The sequence below is a fragment of the Mycteria americana genome, chromosome 2 (genome assembly GCF_035582795.1).
Source record: "Mycteria americana isolate JAX WOST 10 ecotype Jacksonville Zoo and Gardens chromosome 2, USCA_MyAme_1.0, whole genome shotgun sequence".
Taxonomy (NCBI): domain Eukaryota; kingdom Metazoa; phylum Chordata; class Aves; order Ciconiiformes; family Ciconiidae; genus Mycteria; species Mycteria americana.
Window position 1 is genome coordinate 123,027,481 of NC_134366.1, and position 21,211 is coordinate 123,048,691.

The window sequence follows — 21,211 nt, forward strand, 5'->3', positions numbered from 1 at the left end:
AGCTCAGTAGTTACAATTACTTAGGTGATATTTATACTGTTTGTATGAATTACAAGTCTTCTCCCTCGTAGGTGAATTGGCTGGGACTGGCTTGTGTTGATGCATCTCAGGGCTAGCACCCTCCAGAGGAGGCTTGCTGCAGCCATATTAGGCACTAAGGCATAATGTTTATTTTTGTGCATGGGTGGTTGGTTTTGTTTGGTGTGGTGTTTTTTTTTTTTTCTTTCTGTGTGCCTGAAATGTTGCAGACTACCAGAGAAGTGTCATGGGATGCAATATGGTCTTGGTGTTTTTAATGCATACAGCGCACAGAGGCATTTTAGGACTCAAGATTTTTCTTGAGTAATGTTGATGACTGTTCCAGGTGGAGGAGCCAGTCTTGGCGCAGTGTATATCCACACCGAGTGAAGCAAATTATCCTGTTAGCTGCGTTTGATTTTCCTTTTGGAGATAGATTAGCTGTTTCGTTCAGGAACAGCTCAGAGCCCATGAGTTGCAAGTGTGGATGGTAAGAGAACTCTTGTCCCAGCAAGTAAGAAAGGACTACAGCAAATTGTCAGTGTAGGCATGCCTTCGAAAAGTCTACTCTGCCAACCTTGGAGCAAATCAGCTTTCACTGGGTGTTGTGCTACCTTGGCTGGATTACTGACATGGTCCAAGGTACTTGGACTGAAGCTAGATAAAATCTCTGCTTCATTTCAGCCAGTGCTGTAATTGAGGTGCAGAAAAACAGTCTGAATTTATAAACAAAAATGTTCTGTGATCTGAAACAGTTTCTCTCCATAACTTACTGGTTTTCCTGGTATGAAGTCTTTCAATCTGTACTGTTCTTACCTGATCATAGGGAAGAATGCAGGACTGTGAGTATCTGTGAATTCATGAAGTGACCTTCAAGAGTCCTGTAGCACCTCAGTAATACTTAACTGATACCAGAACTCCTGACTAGAAAAAAATGTATAGACTGAGGTTTAAAAAAATTGCTTCCCTAGGAAACTGGCTGGCTGTATGATGAGAAGGATAATCTTGCAGTTACCAAGGCAGGGTAAAGACTTCTAATACATACTTCACGTGCTGCAAGACATGGACCCAAGCCAAGCTTTTTCTTCACAAGTCATCTCTGAGGGATGGGAGAGATAACTAGAGGGGTTTTGAAAACTGTTTTCTTCGTAGTTCAGACTTCAAGATATGTAGCCTTTAGGGCTACAGTGACAGCTATCTGGTATTTTATATTTATTCCTGTATTCCGTTGTGTCTAAAATAGCACATCTAGTTCTTTTAATACAAAATGGTTGTTAATCCAGCCAAAATTACTTAATTTTTAGGGGTGATACTTGGCATACCCAGCTTTTAGAAGATCAGCTGCAGGGATAGATTGTACAAACAGAAAGTGGCATAGAAAGATGTACGTCAGTCAAGTTGGGCACTTAGACCAATTAATGGGAAATAGGTGCATACAAAATCCTGCCTCTGTCCTAGTGTCAAAGCCTTTGTAATTCTGGAATTCAGCACTTAAAACTCCTTGAATTGGAGCTGTCCCAGCTGTGCCAAAGCTGTTCCTTTGAATATAGTCTAGTGTAGTTTGCTGAGGGATTCTTAGTGGTGCCAGCAGTTTCATGTTATATGTAGTCTGCATTATACTTATGCATTTTATCAGATCAAGCTTTAATACAAAAAGATGTTGGAGCAGGCCCAGAATGCTCCAGAGTAGGTGAATCCTCTCCTTGCTGGACTTTGGTAGCGAGCCTTCTCTCTTTATTTTTCTAGCTGGCCCTGTGAATCATGCCTAATAGGTACACTAATACAGAAATACAGTAATAGTTGTAAAAGGGTGAAGGAGCATTACATGATTAGGACAGGAGGACAGGTATGTGAGTTTAAATCCCTTCAGGCTGAGAAGGCAACTGAAATCAAGTCTTTCTTGGACAGGTGCTTTACTCACTAGACTAAAAGTAAGTGTGCATTCCCTTCTCTGCCCAACTATGTTTTCAGTCCAAGTGTGGTGGTGGTAGCATTTTGTCTGAACTCAGTAATTTCAGTATACTTTGAGTGTATTCTGAGTATACCCACTGGGACTTTGCGCTTTGCAGTGCTTATATAGGACAGCCACTTCACAAGTGAATATAGGTGTGCAGGAGACTAAACACTCAATAGCTGAACTATTCCTTGCTGAATTTTAGTTCCTTAAAGGAAAGCTGAGTATAGTTGACTCAGAATTAAGCAACCATACACTTGCTTTGATTTTAGTTCCAGAGGCACTTCCTTGGGCTTACAGATTGATACGTGTGTGTGTGTGTGTGTATGTGCATGTGCGCATGTCAAGTAGTTTTCCTTTAGCCAGACAATTCCTAACTGTTTAGAGAGTCTCTCAAGTTGCTTACGTATTTGGTTTTTTTTTCAGTTAATAATGGGACTTGGCACTCAGGGAGCAGAGAAGAAGAGTGCAGCATCTATTGCCTGCTTCCTGGCAGCCAACGGCGCTGACCTCAGCATTCGTAATAAGAAGGGTCAGTCTCCTCTTGACCTCTGCCCTGATCCTAGTCTCTGCAAAGCATTGGCTAAATGTCACAAAGAAAAAGTCAGGTTTGTATATTCATAAAATACGCAGTTTCCAAATCTCTGCTTTCTATAGATTAACTGATGTATTTAAAACATTGTGCCTTTATTAGCAGTATTGTTAAAACATACAAGATTTTTCTTGACTTTTAATTAATTCTTTATATTCTAGTACATTGAATGCTATTTACAAATACATTAGTTGAAACTTTCACAAGTCTTACAGGACTTTCATACATGTTCATGTGGGAGGGAGGAGAATGGGAAGGTGGCAGTGTGCAGGTGGAGGTTGGTAGAACTTCAAACCATCCCAGAAAAGGGGCGGGGGGGAATCACTGAAAGAATAACTAAGCATTGGGACAGGTTACCCAGGGAGGTTGTGAAATCTCTGTCCGTGCAAGTTTTGAAGACTGGAATAGGCAAAGCCTCGTATAACCTTGATGCTAATTCAGTGCTGACCCTGCTTTGAGCGGGTGACCTCCTGAGTACCTGTCAATCTGAATGATTGTATGATTCTGTAAAAGGAGAAGGAGGGGGTAGGTCTGATGTCTCAGAAGCACTTCTCTAGGAATTATGATTTCAGTGAAATGTCATGTTATCAAGTGCATGCAGTATGAGAAGTTTCAGCTTGGTACTTGTCCTAGTTGTATTCTCACCATTGGCTTACACGATTCTCATCCTTAATTCCTGTATGGAAATCAAAAATGTGCTTTCAAAATGTCACGAAGAGAGAATGTTGTTGATGCTGCCCTGGTGTGTAAGGTGCTTATTTTCTTCAGAGTCTTCCTGTCTGTGTGTGCCTGTCTGTCTTGGCCTCATCCCTGTGGCTGTTCTTTCTCACCACCTTTTATGGGCTTGTGAGGGCTGTAGGAATGAGCTGGTTGGGTTCAACGCGCGCTCCCTCTGCTGGGTGAGCAGCAGCATAGGACAGAGATCCGGGGTGAATTCACTGCGGGAGTTTGGGGGTTCTTTTACAAGCCTGTCATTTGCTAAGTATTGGAAATATATTCAAGATTAAGGTGTTCAGCTGTGCTGTTCTGAATCTACAGGGGTATGTCTCTGTTAATAAAGTAAACTCCTAGGATGGGAGGGAAGGGTTTTTTACGTTCACAAGATGTTATTCTAACTTGTGTGGCCTGTTTCTGTACTATGTCTTATCTGAGCATGTGACCTTGCGCTCTGGTGTCAACTGTACATTTGGGAAAATGCGGTTTGGACTGCTTTATGATGATACACTGATGCCTGAATGCATAGGAGTATATAGATAAACAGCCAATTGGTGTGCATTTTAAATTAAGAATTTTTAAAATTCTTAAAAGTAAGTTTGACTGCAAGGTTTCTTTGTAGTGGTCAGGTTGGCTCCCGAAGTCCATCTATGATCAACAATGATTCTGAAACCTTAGAAGAATGTATGGTGTGTTCAGACATGAAGAGAGATACTCTGTTTGGCCCATGTGGACACATTGCCACGTGTTCTCTGTGCTCACCACGGGTGAAAAAATGCCTCATCTGTAAAGAACAAGTTCAGTCTAGGACAAAGGTAAAAACTTCCAAAGTTTATTGGTTCTCCTTCTGTAAAAACAGAAAAGATTTTGTAAAATGGAAAAGTAAAAAAAAGAGGTCAAGGAAAAGTGTAGTATATCTTAAGCGGTATTTTGCCTTACAGTTGTCTCACTGGGTGGAATTAATTTTGCATTGTAATGATATTTTGTCCCAACATTGTACGTTACTCTTTTCTGTTTGCCTGTGCTCATGTCCTTCCTGCCCCTCATTCTCTCAATAAAATGTCTTTATTGTTCAGGTCCTCAGAAGTTCCTAATTAATTCAACTGACGATGCTTTATTTGAATAGATATTTCCCCAACCTCCCCGGTATTGTTTTTTTCCATGTTAAGACAAACTGCTGCTTTTCCTGAAGTGTAATTTCCTTCAGTAATATTCAGTTCTTCTGAGTTCTTTTATTCCTTAGAGTTGCTTGTAAAGATGATTTGCCTGTAAACTAAGTTAGTTAATATGTGCTTGTGTTTGAAGTTAATAATTACTTTCAGCTTTCGCCTTCTCTTTCTTTGGAATAATGAATTTCATTATGCTGTCGTTCTCCTTCAGAGTATCAACCAGTTGTGCCCTATTTTGGGGGCTTAATCCCAGTAAGGTCCTCAGGTTTCTCAAATGGTTGCTCACAAGTATTTGTGACTATATGGGTGAATCCCTATTGCTTTTCTGTTTGAGCGTTCTTTTATTCCCTCATGTTCCACACACAGGTTTTCTGATCTGTAAAAAACCCACTCTATTCTTTTTATCTTTTTCCAACCACATTTGACTAGCCCGCTTCTGTGGTATGTTTTTTTTTCTCTGCCTCAGAGTAAATGTAGAAATTGTAAATATGAATTTGCACTGTTTTTACTATTCACTCTCTTATTCTTACTTTTTGTACTGTTCACAATTCTGCAATGCATATTTTCAAAGGCCAAATGTTAACATAGCGTGAGGTCCTTTTCTCTAGACTTTCCTTATAGTCAGCCACTGGGTGATTCAGAGCAGCAAAGTAAGGCTTCTACTTCCACTCATCCATCTAAAGAAGCTAATCTATGGAAATCAGCTTTCCCAGGTGAAAGCTAACCTTTGTGGATGACCTTCCTATGATTTCTTTTGCTAAATTAGATTGAGTGTGGAACATCTGTTCAATATTTCTCTTATACTCTTCTATATAAAAACTTATGGTAATATCTGCAAGGCTAAGAAGTGAATGAACCTGGACAACAGTTCTATGAACTGGAAGAGGTGGTCAGGCCAGTATGAATGGAGTGGTATGTGGTGTCTGTGGTCACACTATATATACAGTTCATCACATTAAAGGGCTTGAGAAACCCTAACCCAGAATATTAAAACAGATTACTATAGAAGTCACTTATAAGTGAATTTCATAGAATCATAGAATAGTTTGGGCTGGAAGGGACCTTTAAAGTCAGTCATCTAGTCCAGCCCCCCTGCAATGAGCAGGGACATCTTTAGCTAGATTAGGTTGCTCCGAACCCCGTCCAGCCTGACCTTGAATGTCTCCAGGGATGGGGCATCTACCACCTCTCTGGGCAACCTGTCCTCATGTTTCACCACCCTCATGGTAAAAAATTTCTTCCTTATATCTAGTCCAAATCTACTCTCTTTTAGTTTAAAACCATTACCCCTTGTCCTATCGCAACAGGCCCTGCTAAAAAGTTTGTCCCTGTCTTTCTTATAAGCCCCCTTTAAGTACTGAAAGGCTGCAATCAGGTCTCTCTGGAGCCTTCTCTTCTCCAGGCTGAACAACCCCAATTTAAGTACATATGGTGGAACAAAGAAGGAGAAAAGAATAAAGAAAAAGAAACATATACTGTCTTAGCTGCTTGTCTGTGCCTATCAGTGTACTGAACATATAAATATTGCCAGCAACTATCTATTCTTAGAAGTCAGTGTGATAACTCATTGAAGTTGCATTTTGAGGTGCTGAATTAGTTAAAATAACACTAGGTGGAGCTTCTTAAAGTCCACATGCATTGCCAAAAAGAGTGTAAAAGCAAATTAAGGTAGAGAGCAGGAGATAAACTTTTCTCATATGTGTGTTTATTGTTCTTTACAGATTGAAGAATGCGTAGTATGTTCAGACAAAAAGGCAGCAGTGCTTTTCCAGCCTTGTGGTCATATGTGTGCCTGTGAGAGTAAGTAAACTTGACGGAAGTTCTTTTTGAAGTAATCTTGAAACAGAACATTTTTAATCAGATTGCTAAAAGCTCATTAGTAATCTGACTTCAGGTCCAATTTACCTGATAGTCTGGTGTGATAGTCAGAATTTTGGCATTATTTGGCATGCTGGTAATGAAATAATTGGAGGACAAAGTGGAGATTTTCAGAAATTCAGAAAGCAAGTGCTCTTCCATCTGAATTATTTAATTGTGATTAGGCTTGCTCAGATTATAGAAGCCTGCTGTACATCATTAAAACTTCTGAAGTAATTAGAATTAATTTTATTGCTTTGTTGCAGCTTTGTGGGGGCATTCAGATGTGCAAATGGTGTTTTAAAGGAATATTGTAAATGAATATTTAATATGCTTCATTACTAATCTACTAGATTAGTAGTAATCTACTGATCTACTAGATTTGCACAAGGGCTATATTTTTCCCTAAAAGACACATTGTGTATCTTTGCAAAGAGCACCAGTTATGATTCACTCTGATTTATCTCGCGTAGCAAAAAAAGACATAGGAGATCTCCAGAATTTTTTTTTGTTTTGGGACTATGTGGATGAGAATGCAGCCATCACCTTGTCACCAGACATTTCAGGGCTTTGTTGAAGGGTCAGTTGCCTAGAGAAGAGCAGTCCTTGTTGCTGAGGTTCTACATAAAAGGGAAAGTAATCATTCCCATAAGTAACTGCTTCCTTGGTCTCGCTAAAGAAGTCTGGTTTCTTCCTCTGTTCTGGCTGAGACCTGACATTGAATCACTGACTTTACCGTTATCCTGATCTGGCCTCTTTCACTGTCTGCAGTTGAAAGATGATGAGAGAAGTGGGTTTTTTTATTAGTTTCCCAGGAAGAGGACAGCAAAAAGATTGATTGCTGTGGTGAAGGATTTCAGCAGTGCAATACACAACACTAAGTCTAAACTGTAACAAGGACAGCAAAAGGTTTTAACAGATGTAGATGATTTCTTTCCAGATTATTTTCTGGACGTCTTGTTCAAGCAGGATGAGAGAGAGTCTTCAAATTTGTGTAGTTTGTAGGACCCGCTCTGTCGATTCACAGTAACCTTCAGCATTTATGAGACATAATAATTTGCCTTTTGTAGAAAAATTACAGCCTCCTTTCTAGGATTATATCAAAGGTACAGGTTTACTCTTTTTAAGGGTAAGGAGCCACACCTGTTTGCCCCTGAAGCATTAGGACAGTAAGTGAGATCCTTTGTTCTAAAGGAAAAAGCAGGTAGTCAAGACATTCTGGGAAGTTCAGGTCTCAAATGTGTGGGATTTTACTTTTTTAACTTCTGTAATTCTTGTGGAATAGACATCCATTTGGAGAAAGAGGAACCTGCTCACTTGAAATATGTTAAAAGAAGATAAACAGAATAGGTTTACTTTGAATCCCAAACCAAGACATTGTTTATAGGTGTGATTTGCAGAAAATTATGTGAAGATGAACACAAGTAGTTATTTGTATTATAAGCATCTATTATGGCATTGCTATACAGTTACTGTGAATAAACAAGCTCATGGAAAGGAAAGAAGAAAAATGAAATAGCATGATTCAGAGTTGAGTTATTTCTCTGTCCTTTCAGATTGTGCAAGCTTGATGAAGAAATGTGTACAGTGTCGGGCAGTGGTTGAGCGAAGAGTGCCTTTCATAATGTGTTGTGGAGGGAAAGGTACAGAAGATACCACTGATGATATTTGTGAGTGATTCTAAAACCCATACTCTTTCACATTCCCCCACCAACTTCTTATTCTCGTTCTTTTAAATTACCTAAATCTTTCCTCTCCTTTTAAAAGAAAAGTTTAATAAAAACAGTGTTAAGCCAGGTATCCATTTGCTGTTTGCACTACTTTCTACATTGGTAGCAGCACACATGAAGGTAACACCGGTCATTACGCTAAAGGATTGCTTCCAGCATCCAGAGTAGAAGCTGAAACATATATGACTTCCTGGTCCCTTATTAATTTCCTGTGAAACAAAAGTTGAAGATTGTCTGTAATTGTGCAAATGAGCAAATAAATGTAATTTTTTTTTTTTTTACTTCTGGAACTCTCTGACTGATAAAGGAAGGGTAAATATTTTGCATCTAGGTACAAGCAACTTTCATGATAGATCATTCGGTTTTACATCTCCTGCTTTGACTAGTTTTTAAACTTCTTGTGACTTCTCTGAATAATTTCTACAAATTATTTGTATTTACTCTGTGTGTATATGTGTGGTATGCAGTGTTTGAATTGAGTTTATATGAATTGGAATATTAGGTCATTCTTGTCATACTGTTCCTAAATGGATAAATACAAGAATAATCCTTAAAATCAGGTTTTTAATACTCTCACTGGAAATTTAAAATTTTTCATTTGAAATAATTCCAAATTTTTCTGTTTCTTATAATAACATTGCTTCCCAGATCAGTCAAATACAGCAATATTAATCTGAGCTTGTTCAGATTTTGAACAAACTACTTCCAAGATGCTTGTGCAGTTTTGAACGCCGAACAGAATTGGCTGTGTAGATAAAAAGTCTTTTCAGTGTGAAAGGATTTGGCTTTACTTTTTACATGTGCAAAAAAATTTACTGCAGGAACTTCACTGGCAAATGAGATCTCTGAGAACATTAAGGGGCTACAGGCATTTTGAGCATCATTATTGAGGAAATATTTGTCAAAGAAGCATTGCCACTAAACTAAAGAAGTTCTTTATGAATTGAGCTGCAGTGATGTTGTAGTGAATTTAATTAGATTATCAAATATGTTTGACTAACATTATTTTAGATAATTGAAATATTGTAGTTAGCACACTGGAAATAATTATTCCTGTTTCATTAGATTGATGCATAATCACATATCTTTATTTTCTCTAAATTGCAGCAAGTGGAAACATTCCAGTTTTGCAGAAAGACAAAGACAACACCAATGTCAATGCAGATGTACAGAAGCTGCAGCAACAGTTACAAGACATCAAGGAACAGGTAAAAGTGCTGGATAAAAATTTTGTGGACCACTAAAATAATGGAAAAAGCCAATGCATCTTTTGTTATTTAAAACAAAATGACATGCTGAAGTGCTTAGTTTCTTAAATTTTTAGTTAAATAACCAATATTTTTTTGTGTGTGATGTGGCTTGTGTGTCTCCTGTGGTGCAGGTTAAAAAAAAAAAATCAAGTGGCCATGTTTGATAATTCATCTATTAGAGCATCTGTGTTGGTGTGACTAAAAAAGGATGCTCTGCCCAGTCAGTATGTTCTCTGCCTGTTTAGCTGACCTGAGTGTATAGGTACAGCAGAAGCTGTTTTCACAGACCAGTAATAAAAATAGATGTTCTTCACTATTCTGTATCTACCTGAATCTTTGCTTGTCTGTTTGTGAACTGGCTTTGAATAATGGCTGGCAGTTACCTGTCGTATGAAGGCTATAGTTTATGTACTCTTCAAAAAATTGTGTGGTTGCAAAATTAAAACCGTTGAAAGTACTGTACATGTAATTTGAATATTTGGAATGTAAATGATAAGGTTTGTCTTTTGTAATTGTGCATAGTGTTTGCAGGAGAAAATTTATACAAATTGACTACAGATTGTATTGATTATTCATTGGTTAAATTACATGCAATTTAGAAACCTAATGAAAACCAAAAATCGTTTCAGATAACTGACAGTTACCTATCTAAATTTATTCCATCTGTAAGTCTAGTTCCATTAGAAGCACTTAAGTAGTTGTCTACATGCAGAACTTTCCTGTGTTAAATTACTGAATTGTTTCCTTGCTTTTCCATCTGAACAAAGAAAAACTTGACTTAGAGATTTTTCAGCAGTAAAGGACCTGGGGTATCTGACTACTGTATGAACTTACTCTCTTAGAACCCTGATAATGTGATTTTTGGCTTCCCTATGTATAACACAATTGTAAGAAACTTTTCATGGATACAGGAAATAGAAGCATTCTTACTGTGTTTCTTGCCTTTCCTCTTGTAGGCTTACAGCAGTCAGTAATACTTCAGTGATGGCAGCATCACATCTAGTCCTGGTAGTTGTTGCTCTCAGCTGTTCACGTCCATGAAAGCTAAGACTAAAGTGTTTAGATTGCCAGTTTTAGGGCACATATCTCTAAATGCCTTAAATCTGGGAGCTGATATGCTGTCAAGTTTTAACCTCAGTGGCATGTCTGTGAAGAGCTGTTCCTGTTGTATGGAGACTTGGCCAACACCCCAGTAACAGAAATTCAAATATCCAATTCAAAACAGATTCCTTTGTAGTTTTTGTCTGTAAAAGAACACGCAGATTAAAAATTGTCATTTGAAAAACACGTCTGTCTTGATGATAACATCTGGAGTTTCTAGATATCTCTGATGTCATACATCTACTGTTTAGCTTCTGTTTTACTTCTTAATATTGGATGAAAAGAATAAGGTTACTGCTTTGGCATTTAAAATGATATATGCAAAACATGCAGATGAATGCTTAAATGCAATAGTCTATTTTCTTCAGACATTTTTTTCTTTTCTGGTTACTTTCTTTTAGGAGTTTATAAAAGATTGGAGTTCTATTTGGGTATGCTAATACTCTTACATATAGGGACATAAAAGGAAAACTACTTTATGTTACAGTTTTGCTTCTTGATTAGATGTGATCTCAGTTTTTTTCAGTTTTCCTTAGGTGCTCTTTTATTCTTAACAATTTTGTCTTACCCTTGGGATTTGCTAGCCAGAAGCTTTATAATATCAGAAGGTTATGCTGTATTAGGGAGAAGAGAATAATTACTTTGTACGTGTCATTTTCTACTTGTATTTCCTGGTTTTCATATTTGCAGTAGTAAGAAAGAGCTAATACCAGAAAGGTTTGAGAATTTTAAGTGCACTATTTCACTTTGAAATGCCCTTTTGTCCAATAATTTATTTTAAATCAGTATAAAACTGAAGATTGTTCAATGCCTCTGACTAGAAAGAGGTGGTTCTGGTCGTTCTCGTGTGCATCTTGGCTTGAGACTCTCTCATGTTTTCCTTAGTGTCTTTTCTGCTTAGTCTTGTGACAGGGCAAGTTGTGTATCATACTTGTGAGTAGCAAGTTGGATTTGATTAAACTTAGTCATCTCATCTTTTAAATTTGTGCTTGAAATGATGCACAGCATTCCACTATAGTTGTGTATTCTTTTGATTTGTGCTTTAACAGTTCAGTCTTCATGTTACATTGGTATTTTTGTACTTAAAATTAATTTGTTCTCTTTCAGCAGGTATAATCCTATGTTTCAACTCATACCTTCAATGATAATCTAATATGTTAGTGCAGCAAGCTTTTAAAACCATTTCTGGTGCCAAGCAGAAGTGATGCTGATGTCAACAGAATCTCCCACATCTGATGACCACACCATTCTTCAGGGATACCCTGAATGTGAACCCTTTTGACTGTAATTGCAATACCTTCACTCCATTTCATACATAATCACCATCATCTGTCTATTATCTTATGTATGTTCCTTCACCATACTTACATCACTTTCTTTCTCCTTAAAAATAAATTTATTTTGTCACTGTGCACCTGTATATTGTTGGAAAACCTGTTTTTAGTAATGAGGAATTGATATTTCAAGCAGTTTAAAACACCTTGTTAGTGGTAAAAACTGATTTGAATTGCAAACCCAGTTATACTTAAAGGTATGATGAGCACTTTATCAGACTACTTTTACTTATCCAAAGTAGTAATTCTCACATAGAACAGGTATAGTGCCTTTTTATACCATTTGTTTTCCTTTGAAAGATGGGAGTCAAATGTTTCACACAGATTAAAAAAAGTAGAGTGTGGTTTCACACAGAGAATGTTCTAACTAATAGTACAGTAGAAACAAATACTGCTTATTTCCTGCTGCCGTGGCACAAATTGGGTATAAGGCATGCAGTGAAGTTTCTTCTACTGTAAAAGTGCATATAAGCTGGTGGTTAAGTAATGAATGCTCCTTGAAAGTTGGATAAAACTCAGTTATTTGGGCTTGTATCCCATTGGGAAACTGCTGAACTAATTGAGAAAGTCCTTGTCAGAATAGAATTGCGTAGCAAACAGGAAGTTTGGTTGTGCCTGCTAGCTGAATTCTCCTCCTGTATGAAGTAATTTAAATGTTAAAATAGTATCATATTAAGAAATTAAACAGCTAATGTATTTTGAATACTCTGCATTTGTACTAAGCAGGAGAAACTGGGCAATTTGCTAATACTGCATGCAATTGCAGAAAACATCCATAAAATGAAAATGTTAGGATTTCTGTCCTTCACTGAATGAAATAATCAAAAGTAATGGTGTTTGAACAGATTTTATTTTTTTATTATTTCTGATTCCCTTGATGAATGTTTTCATTTGCAAATGATGGTGTGGCATTTGGAGAGAAACAGACCCTTTTAACTTCAGTAATTCTGACATATTTAGGCACAAAAGCAAATAATTAGGCTAAAAACATGGAATAAAGGCTACAAGTTTTTTCTCCAAAGATAAGATTCAGGTTTGCTTTGTCAGTCCTTTGTCGAAGGACATCATGTCAATACTATCAGGTTACAGGCACTTGTCACAGGACAGCTATATATTAATTGGAAATAGCTGTTTCATTGATATTTGAAGGCTGTAGGTCTTCAAATATCTGTAGGAGGAAGAATGCTCATTGTCCCATTGGGATGTGAAGGTGATGACTTGGTGTGAATGGAAAAATGAGCAGGACTGGCTGACAGACAGTTGGTCTTTTGCAAATGTTTAGTTTGAGAGTGTTGTGTTATAGTACTATGGAAATTCTGACAAAGCTGGAGTACAGCATTTTTGGGAAGAGTGAAGGGGTTTTTTTTAAACATAAATTGACATGAGGTTTCATCTGGAAGTTTTACATTCCTGCTAGCCCATTATACTGGTATCCTGGGGATTAAAATAGGCATTTGGCCAGATTCCATGCCAATTTAAACTCTGTATAAGCAGACTGATGGTGAATTTTTTTTGGTCTTCAACTGAGCCGTAGGAAGTGATACCTATTGATTCCACAGAAAGTATACTTTAAGGTTATACTGAATAGGGTTCCTGCTATGGATTCTCTCTCTCATGAGATTAGCAAACTGAAGTAAACCCCCAATGATGAGTATGGAAACAAGTCACAGGTGCAAGGTGGTGATAAAATGAATTTGCATTTGAAATATGAGCCCTGTCAGTATTTCATATTATATATGAGATCAACATTTATGTTAGATATGAGTAGTGTGTCTCAGATCTGAGGACATCTTAGATTTGATTTGTTGGACTATAGAATGGTCTTAACAATTATCATCTGTTATAACATCTATTCATTTACTAACCTTTGATAAACTGTTATAAATGAAATCCTAATATGGCTACAGTATGTTAATGGTGAAGGAACATGCCTTACCAAAACTTCAATTTCTGCATGTGACAAAAGGTGAAGGACAGTGTTCCTTAGTGGCTTGGTACAAAATGAACTTTGCTGTTGAAGAACTTTAGGAGATCTTTTTGGGCATTGGCTGTCACTTTAATGTTCAGCAATTAAAACTGATTTTAAAAGTTTGCTGTGCTACTGTTATGACTGAAGGTCATAGGTTTATTAAATTGTTCTTCATTTGAAACTTGAGGTGTTCTTTTGGTTGAAAATCTAGATAACTTCCATGAACAAAGGCTGGAATTACCAATATTGAATCTTTATGTATAATATTGATTATTCAGCGTATTTATTACTTCTGCATGTGTTCAGTGCTTGGTGTTTAAAGGTAAGTATATGAATGGCTAGGTAGCCTGCAAAGAAATTGGTAAATCATTACACAAGCATTGCACACATAAAGCTGTTTGTGGTGTTTTTTCCCTGGAAGATTATATGACATAAAGGGGAATGTTGCTAAAGAATGTCTTAATGTTGCAAACTTGGGTAATGATACTGAAAATGTGATGTCAGCCTACTACTGGATTGTCTTACTTAAACGGGTCATATGTGGAAAAAAGCTACATAGTTTTTGTGTTGCAATGGGGTAGGCAAAGCCCAAATATTGTAAGTCAATGTGAAGTAAAAATGTGATTTTTAAAAAAAAATATTTAGTTTTCAGGTTAATGGCTGGGTTATGTTATGACAGTGATCTGCTGTGCTTAAGGTGGCATATTTATTGTTAAATTTTAATAATTTATATATTGCATATTCGACACTGTATCACTGCTGCCATTGACTATGTAACCTGTCAAAATCTTTTACAGACTATGTGTCCTGTCTGTTTGGACCGTCTGAAGAATATGATCTTTCTCTGTGGCCATGGAACGTGTCAACTTTGTGGAGACCGAATGAGTGAATGCCCTATATGCCGCAAGGCAATTGAACGAAGGATCCTTTTGTATTAAGTAGTGGAACCAGTGTCTTTTATTAGCTTATGAAATAGTAAGGACATGTTGATGATTTAAATCTCCGTAAGTTTGAAAGGCAGTAAAGGGTTCTAATGAAAACATTTTTAGTACCTTAGTACAGGTTCATTACATGGTAATTGTTTAAGACTGTGAGCACACCAAGTAAGAGAACAGTATTTGAACAGTCAGCTTTTAGCTTTACTCTTAAAAAACATCTAAGCCTGAAGCTAATTTAAAGCAGTCTTTTTTTCATTTTCTTTCTGTTGTCTTCTTCCCCTTAAAGCTTAAAGGGACAATCTTATTTTGATTTCGTTCATGTTTTTTAGTGTATGTATCAGGTGTCAAATGATGTAAGGGGGTTTTTTATGTTGTCAGTTAATATCAAATATAAATATTCAGGATTTTTTTAATGCATTTCTGGAGAATGTTGAAATTTCCTGTGACAGTTATGATTCACAATAATTTCTGTCTTGAAATATACAATAATGCAAAATCAATACACAGTAGTAATAAATATACTACTCCCATAAGATCAAGCCTCAGAATACAATGTTAAGGTAATTCGAACTTTATCGTGCCCTTTGTTGCTGAGGATGGGTTGGGAAGGAAACAGTAAAAAGAAAAATTTAGTTTAGAAGCAATATGTTCCCAAAACTGCACTTTAGTCTAACAGGTTCGAGCTGACTTAAATAGTGAACCTCTTCATTCTGCTAGCCACATAATTTTGTGCTTTTTTAAAAGCATAAATTGCTTTTAACTTGACTGGAAAGGAAAACATTCAAGCAATGGGTCAGTTACCCATTTCAGACGAGTGAATTTGATCAATTGTAGAGGAACATATATATATATGTGCGGCCATTTAAAAATTCTGGGTCTATGAATTAGGAAAAACTAAAGATTTTGCAAGATTTCCTCTCTTAAATTAGTTTTATTGTCTCCAGGCAAACAATGTCAACAGCAAAAGAGAAGATTTAATATTGCTTATTCATCTAAGTTGGGTGTTAACACCAGAACTTATCTGTGGACATTACTGGGTAATACTGCAAATGAAGATACTGCTGACAGAGCAGTGAATTTTGTGAGCCATGCCTAGGTGAGTTGAAGTTGGCTGAAGGAGTTAGCTGTCACTGATGTGACAGAGAGATATTCCTGACCCCAAAAATGCTACTGTCAGGAACTGCAAACTATTAACATTTTGATAACAAGTACATCCTTCCATCTTTTTGCATGGAAGAAAGTATGCTGATTTAAGGATCTCTTGTAGCTAAAAGGAATGTGTGCATACTCCTAAGCGATTTTGCAGTTTTCTGAGTGCACAGTTTATGTAGCCCTTTGCCATTGTGCAGACTTCATTTGGATGTGCTCTTGCAGAACAATAAAGAAATTCATGCTGGAGTCACTTAGGTGCCTTACTTGCAGCTAAGATTAATTTCTCATTTGATTCTCATTGTGTTTGTCAAAAATGTGGAAAAAGGGATAGTTCAGGGGAAGATCCAGGAAAGGATAAAGGCATAAAATTGTAATCTCTTCAGATAAATTGATCTCAGTCTTTTGAAGCTTATGTTGATACACCTGAATTGTGCAAACATTGGCAAAAGTCTCAAAAGAATGTTACTAGTAAACTGTAAAGACAGGTGAACTTTTAACCAGTAAGGTTGAAACACTGAATAGAGTTTTCCAGGAAGCAACCAAGTTATATTGGAAAAACGTATGTAGAATGGCTTTCAACATAGCAAAGTGATGTGATAACACCGCTTTTCTATAGCCATCTTTAATCCTGATCCAGAATTGCAAATGTTCATCATTCTTTTCAGAAATTTTTCGTTGGACATAATCTCAATCTGGAGTCAATACACTAGTCTGTTTTATTTTGTATACTAGTAGTCATCTGTTCTCAGATAATCTGTGTGTCTGTTGTCTTGGCCAAATGAAATTGTCCTCCCTTTTCTTGCTTCTTGGGTCCCTATTCTAAAATATCAAAATTGCAAGGAGCTTTGGAAAGTTTTTGATAGAAGGCTTTTTTGCAGTTCAGCATTTCACTATCTCCACTTAAGCTCTGAGTGCACGTGAGTGTTCACTGCAATTTTCATTTGGCCAATATGCATGTCCCTAAGTCCGAAATTTTTTTTTTTTCCCCTTTTTGGTAGCGTGTTTGACAGCTGAACTTTCTATAGTAGGCTTCAGTTTCCTGTCAGTCTTCCTCTAAAAATAATTTTATAGTAGGATATGCCATTTGACAATCCATTCTGAGTTTTAGCCTGTAATGCATCAGATCTGTACCTCGGTTTTCTCTGGCTCTGGTAGACATATTTTGAATATTGTGTCCTGTTTATTCTTCAAGGGGACCTCTATAAACTGTTGTCGGCACAAAGGCAGGGTGGATTTCTTCTTGATAATGCAGCTCAAAAGTGAAATCTCAATATAGCAGTTGGCATTTTCCTAATTCTTTTTCACTGGAACAAGCCAGAATTACTTGAAAGTATTCCAACTTAGCATCAATTGAATAATTCAGCTGAGTAAGAACTGATCTAAAGTATCCTGGGTGGGAAACTGGAGTTGAATGTTAAATACTCCTTGTCTGCAGGAGGCACATATTGTAGCATAGATAGGTAAGTGCTCTGTTAGGCTTGTACTTTTTAACAGAGAAGCTGTAAGTTACTTTATAACACTCTTAACACTTGGATGCCATCGTAGTCCTATGGAAATAGAGACAATGACTGAAGATATCACTATAGGAGCAGCTGTAGTCTTCTATACTGTAGTCACAGCAGATGTATGTGACTGCATACAAGTTTGTGATTGGACTCATTTGGCAATGTTGTGTGCCAGTTGAAATTAAAGTATGTCAACTTGATGCTATTATGGTGCCACGAGAAACAGCTGAATTAGAAAAACTAAACTAACCAACATACTTGAATTATTAATATAGGCCTCTTATTAACAGGTGAAAGAGCTGTATCTTGTATTGAGAAGGCTGCACAGTGCTTGCCTTTTAAAAAACTTAATGAGGAAAAATGTTTGCAAATCCAGTAACATTTATGGAAATGGATGTTTAGATTCATACACTGTCTTTGGATTCTGATGTAGAAGGTGAAGTAGTGTTGTTGAGGAAGCTAGTAAGTTCATTCACTCAATTTAGTCCAGTATCATCTGTGCAACGTGCACAGAGTGCAAATGTTTAATTGGATAACACTTAAATAATCGAAGGATGAAAAACAGAAGCTTGGAAGCCAAAGGGGATTGTAACAAGTAGGAGAGTTGAGGATATGTCATTGTGCCTCTGTCTTCAGCGGAAGATGAAAGTGTAAATCTCATTATTATTGTCATCACTATTATTAGGGAGCAAAGTGAAAATGAGAGAAAAATCAGTAATGCATTTATCTCCAATATACTGTAAAATTGTAAAATGTAAAGAGTTGCAAGCTTTGTTTATTATTATCCCCCAGTATTTAATAGCAGTTTTGAAATTAAATTGAATGAAATATCTCAGTTTGTTTCTTGAAACAATCAAGGTGGCACCTAGTAATATATATTGTTCAGATGTGAGGTATGCTCAGATGTTTAAGTAAAATACTTGAAATTTTTTTCCATTTAGTAAAATACATGAACGGTCACATCAGTACACAGTGATTTAAAGTATAAAGATAACCTAAGAGGCTGACAGAATATGCTAAATAGTTGTAGCTTGTTAACTTCTGTATAACTATGTTTCACTTTTTTTTCCCAAACCTACTGTCTATCACTTACTATTCCCCAAGCTCATATGGCACTTCTCTAAATTTGGGCTATTGTTACCTATTTTCCACTTGTTGAAATACAGTGTACTTGTATGTTGGGGTTTGGAGGAATCCCTTTTTGCTGAAGTGGATACTGAAAATTACACTGGCAAGAGAATAAACAAGTTACTTTTGTAAATGTGAAAGTTTGATTAGGAGGTGTTGTTCTTAACTTGGACTGGGTGAGGATATAGCAGATTTGCACAAGTACTTGTGCCTTGTTAGCATAGTCTTACAATCTGTATTTTAGCTTCTTTTAAAGGCGTGAAATGGTCTTTTAAAAATAATCTGATTTAAGTACTTATTGTGTAGATATTTTCTAGAGATGAAGTTTTATGTATGCCTAATTATTTTTAGCAGTATTAAATGCAGTTTGTGTAAACACTAAATTGTTTGAAGAAGCTGCTTTGAGCTAGTGATCTAAGCTTCCTCTACAAAATTGTCAGAAACTTAATTTTACTCGTCCAGTAGCAGCTGGTGAACTGAAGAGCCTGCCCTGTTTTTTTGTGCCGCGTGGGTCAAGTTTTCACTTAAAAGAAAAAACCAACAACACTACAGCCTAACTTTTAGCAGTGCTACCTCCTTTCTGTCAAAGTACTGAATTCTTCTCTAGTTGTTCTTTGTCTTTGGGAAGGGATGGGGAACACATCAGTTTTGTTTTGCTTCACCGGTTTTGATGTCTGAATACATTGCAAAGGTTTTTTACTGACTGTATAAATTACGTACAATAGAAGTGTGTGATTTGCCACAATGTACGTTGTATATCATTCTTGCATAAGTTGCTGGAATTCGTACTGTTGTCTCTTTATGCATTTCATAACTTGTTTGTGTTGACAAAGCAAAGCTGTTATCTGCAGAAGTTTTAGTATGTGCCATTTTTATAGCTAAGCCTGTGGTAAATATGAAAGTTCTGACTCAGGGCTTTTTAACAACTTAAACACGTTCACAATACTCTTCACATCTTGGAGAATATTAGAGATTTAATGACTGTACAGTGCCTTGATAGAACTATTGAATGGGCAGCACCTATAGAGTCCTTACAGAATGCAAGTATCTTTTGAATCCAGTTACTGAGTTGATGTTAATATAATTGTAATACCCCTGCCATGGATTTATAAACTTGTATATACTTTCTGTAAAGGAAAATTGGCAAATTTGGGTATTGTTAAGATTTCTGAAAGTTGTTTGATTGTTGCACCAGTCATGGGGGTCTAAAGGGCATAGTATTCAAATTTACAGAAGCAGCATTTGTGGCAAAGACAGCTGATAAAACATTCTGTATGTGACGTTTTTACTGTGAGGGGAGAGGTCATTGTATAAACAAACATGTAAAAATACCTGCTTTACTCTGGCCCAGTAAAGCTTTTATAAGAGAGAGAGAGAAATAATCAGCAACAAATCTTCATGTTTGCATGCCATTTCATAGTTACAAAAATTTAAGTCTCATTTGAGCTTCTAGGAAAGCTTTCTTTGTCCCAAGCTTAGTGTCTTTATGGATGCAAACTATTATTATTAGAAAACAGGTTTTACTGAACCACAGGAACATATTTGCTTTTGTTAAAACCAACTTTGTATTTTCAGTAATTTGTAGATTTTGACATGACTGTTTATTGGAGAAATTTAAGGTTGTCTGTGTGATTGTAGTGGATTTCTGTATGCAGATGGCATTATATAATAACTCATTAAAACTGCTTAGCAAGGTCTAAGCTTTTCAAAGGAAATGCTAATGTACTGTATGGTTAATAAAACTTATGTAAGATGTATACTGACTTTTTCAAAAGATTTGATTTAAAATTGTAATTGGACTGAATGAATACTGGTCTTTGTGCACGTGTCATTTGGAAGGGAGTGGTGGCTCATTTGACTTCCTCCTTCTTAGTTGTAATGATGTTAGATGTCACCACGGAATTAAAAGATTGTATACCTGAACAAATGTTTGGTAACTCTGTTAGTTGTTGACATACAATGTTTAAAAGCACACCAGACTTTATTTATTGAGAAAGTTTGCAATCCAAACTTCAAAAAATTCTGGTTCTTTATAGTGTATCCCTAAGAGTGAGTTTATAGCAACATCAGAAATGCTACGTGCCTTTGAATCTCCGAGATACTCAAATATTGTTTAAGCAGCACGGAAGAGGTATGAAGGATGGATTATGTTGTAACAACAAAAAGGTTGATTTAAAATTTTTATCTATGGCATATGTGCAAATTTTTCAGTAAATATGCAGTTCATAATACTGATTAGGTCTGCCGTTAAGTTGGTTAGACTCTGGGTTTACTTAAAATTGAATGGCCTTTACAGATCTGGCTACATGAATGTGCTAATTTAAAAATCTCCTGCCAGATACAGTAACTCCCATATTCTGAGACAACAGTTGCTGCATCATAGTTTATACTTTTAGGGTTCAATTTAATGGATGCATTAAAAAAAATATATATATGTAATGAAAGGCAACAAAACCAACCAGACTTTAATGGCTTAGTGTTTTAATTTATCATAGTGTACAGGTAAAAAATGAATTGACAGAATAAAAAGTTTGTTGCTATCTTTCTCAGTTTCTTTTCATTTTTCAGAATTTCTTCAACTTTGGTTTATATGACAGGTCTATATGAAAACATAATATTTTCAGATTTTTTTTAAACTTTTTATTTGAAAACAATTGATGCAAATTGTCAAAATACATTTTAAATAGCCACTTGTTCTTTGCCTTGGGACTTTAAAGCCATTGACATATTTCTTCATACCTGTTCATTGAAAGTGGTGGGAACGGCATTGGCATAGGGTTTAAGACTTGATCTCTGGGGT

The 21,211-nt window shown here is 36.4% G+C and overlaps 1 protein-coding gene across 7 annotated transcripts in view; it reads left to right on the forward strand.

The window, feature by feature from the left end:
* Positions 1-20,955, forward strand: part of MIB1 (MIB E3 ubiquitin protein ligase 1) — an 86,136-nt gene extending 65,181 nt beyond the window's left edge. The window contains exons 16-22 of one of the 7 annotated variants that reach the window (XR_012774433.1): positions 2,399-2,580; positions 3,901-4,093; positions 6,169-6,247; positions 7,861-7,974; positions 9,142-9,242; positions 11,493-11,730; positions 14,486-14,620. Coding sequence is in view for 3 of the 7 variants with exons in the window: in XM_075494472.1 (XP_075350587.1) it covers positions 2,399-2,580; positions 3,901-4,093; positions 6,169-6,247; positions 7,861-7,974; positions 9,142-9,242; positions 14,486-14,626 (810 nt within the window). In the remaining 4 variants the exon portion in view is untranslated. Of the gene's footprint in view, positions 1-2,398; positions 2,581-3,900; positions 4,094-6,168; positions 6,248-7,860; positions 7,975-9,141; positions 9,243-11,492; positions 11,731-14,485 lie in introns of all 7 variants that reach the window. The other 6 variants (XR_012774435.1, XR_012774434.1, XR_012774432.1 and 3 more) reach the window with 6 other exon arrangements.
* The last annotated feature ends 256 nt before the right edge of the window (positions 20,956-21,211 follow it).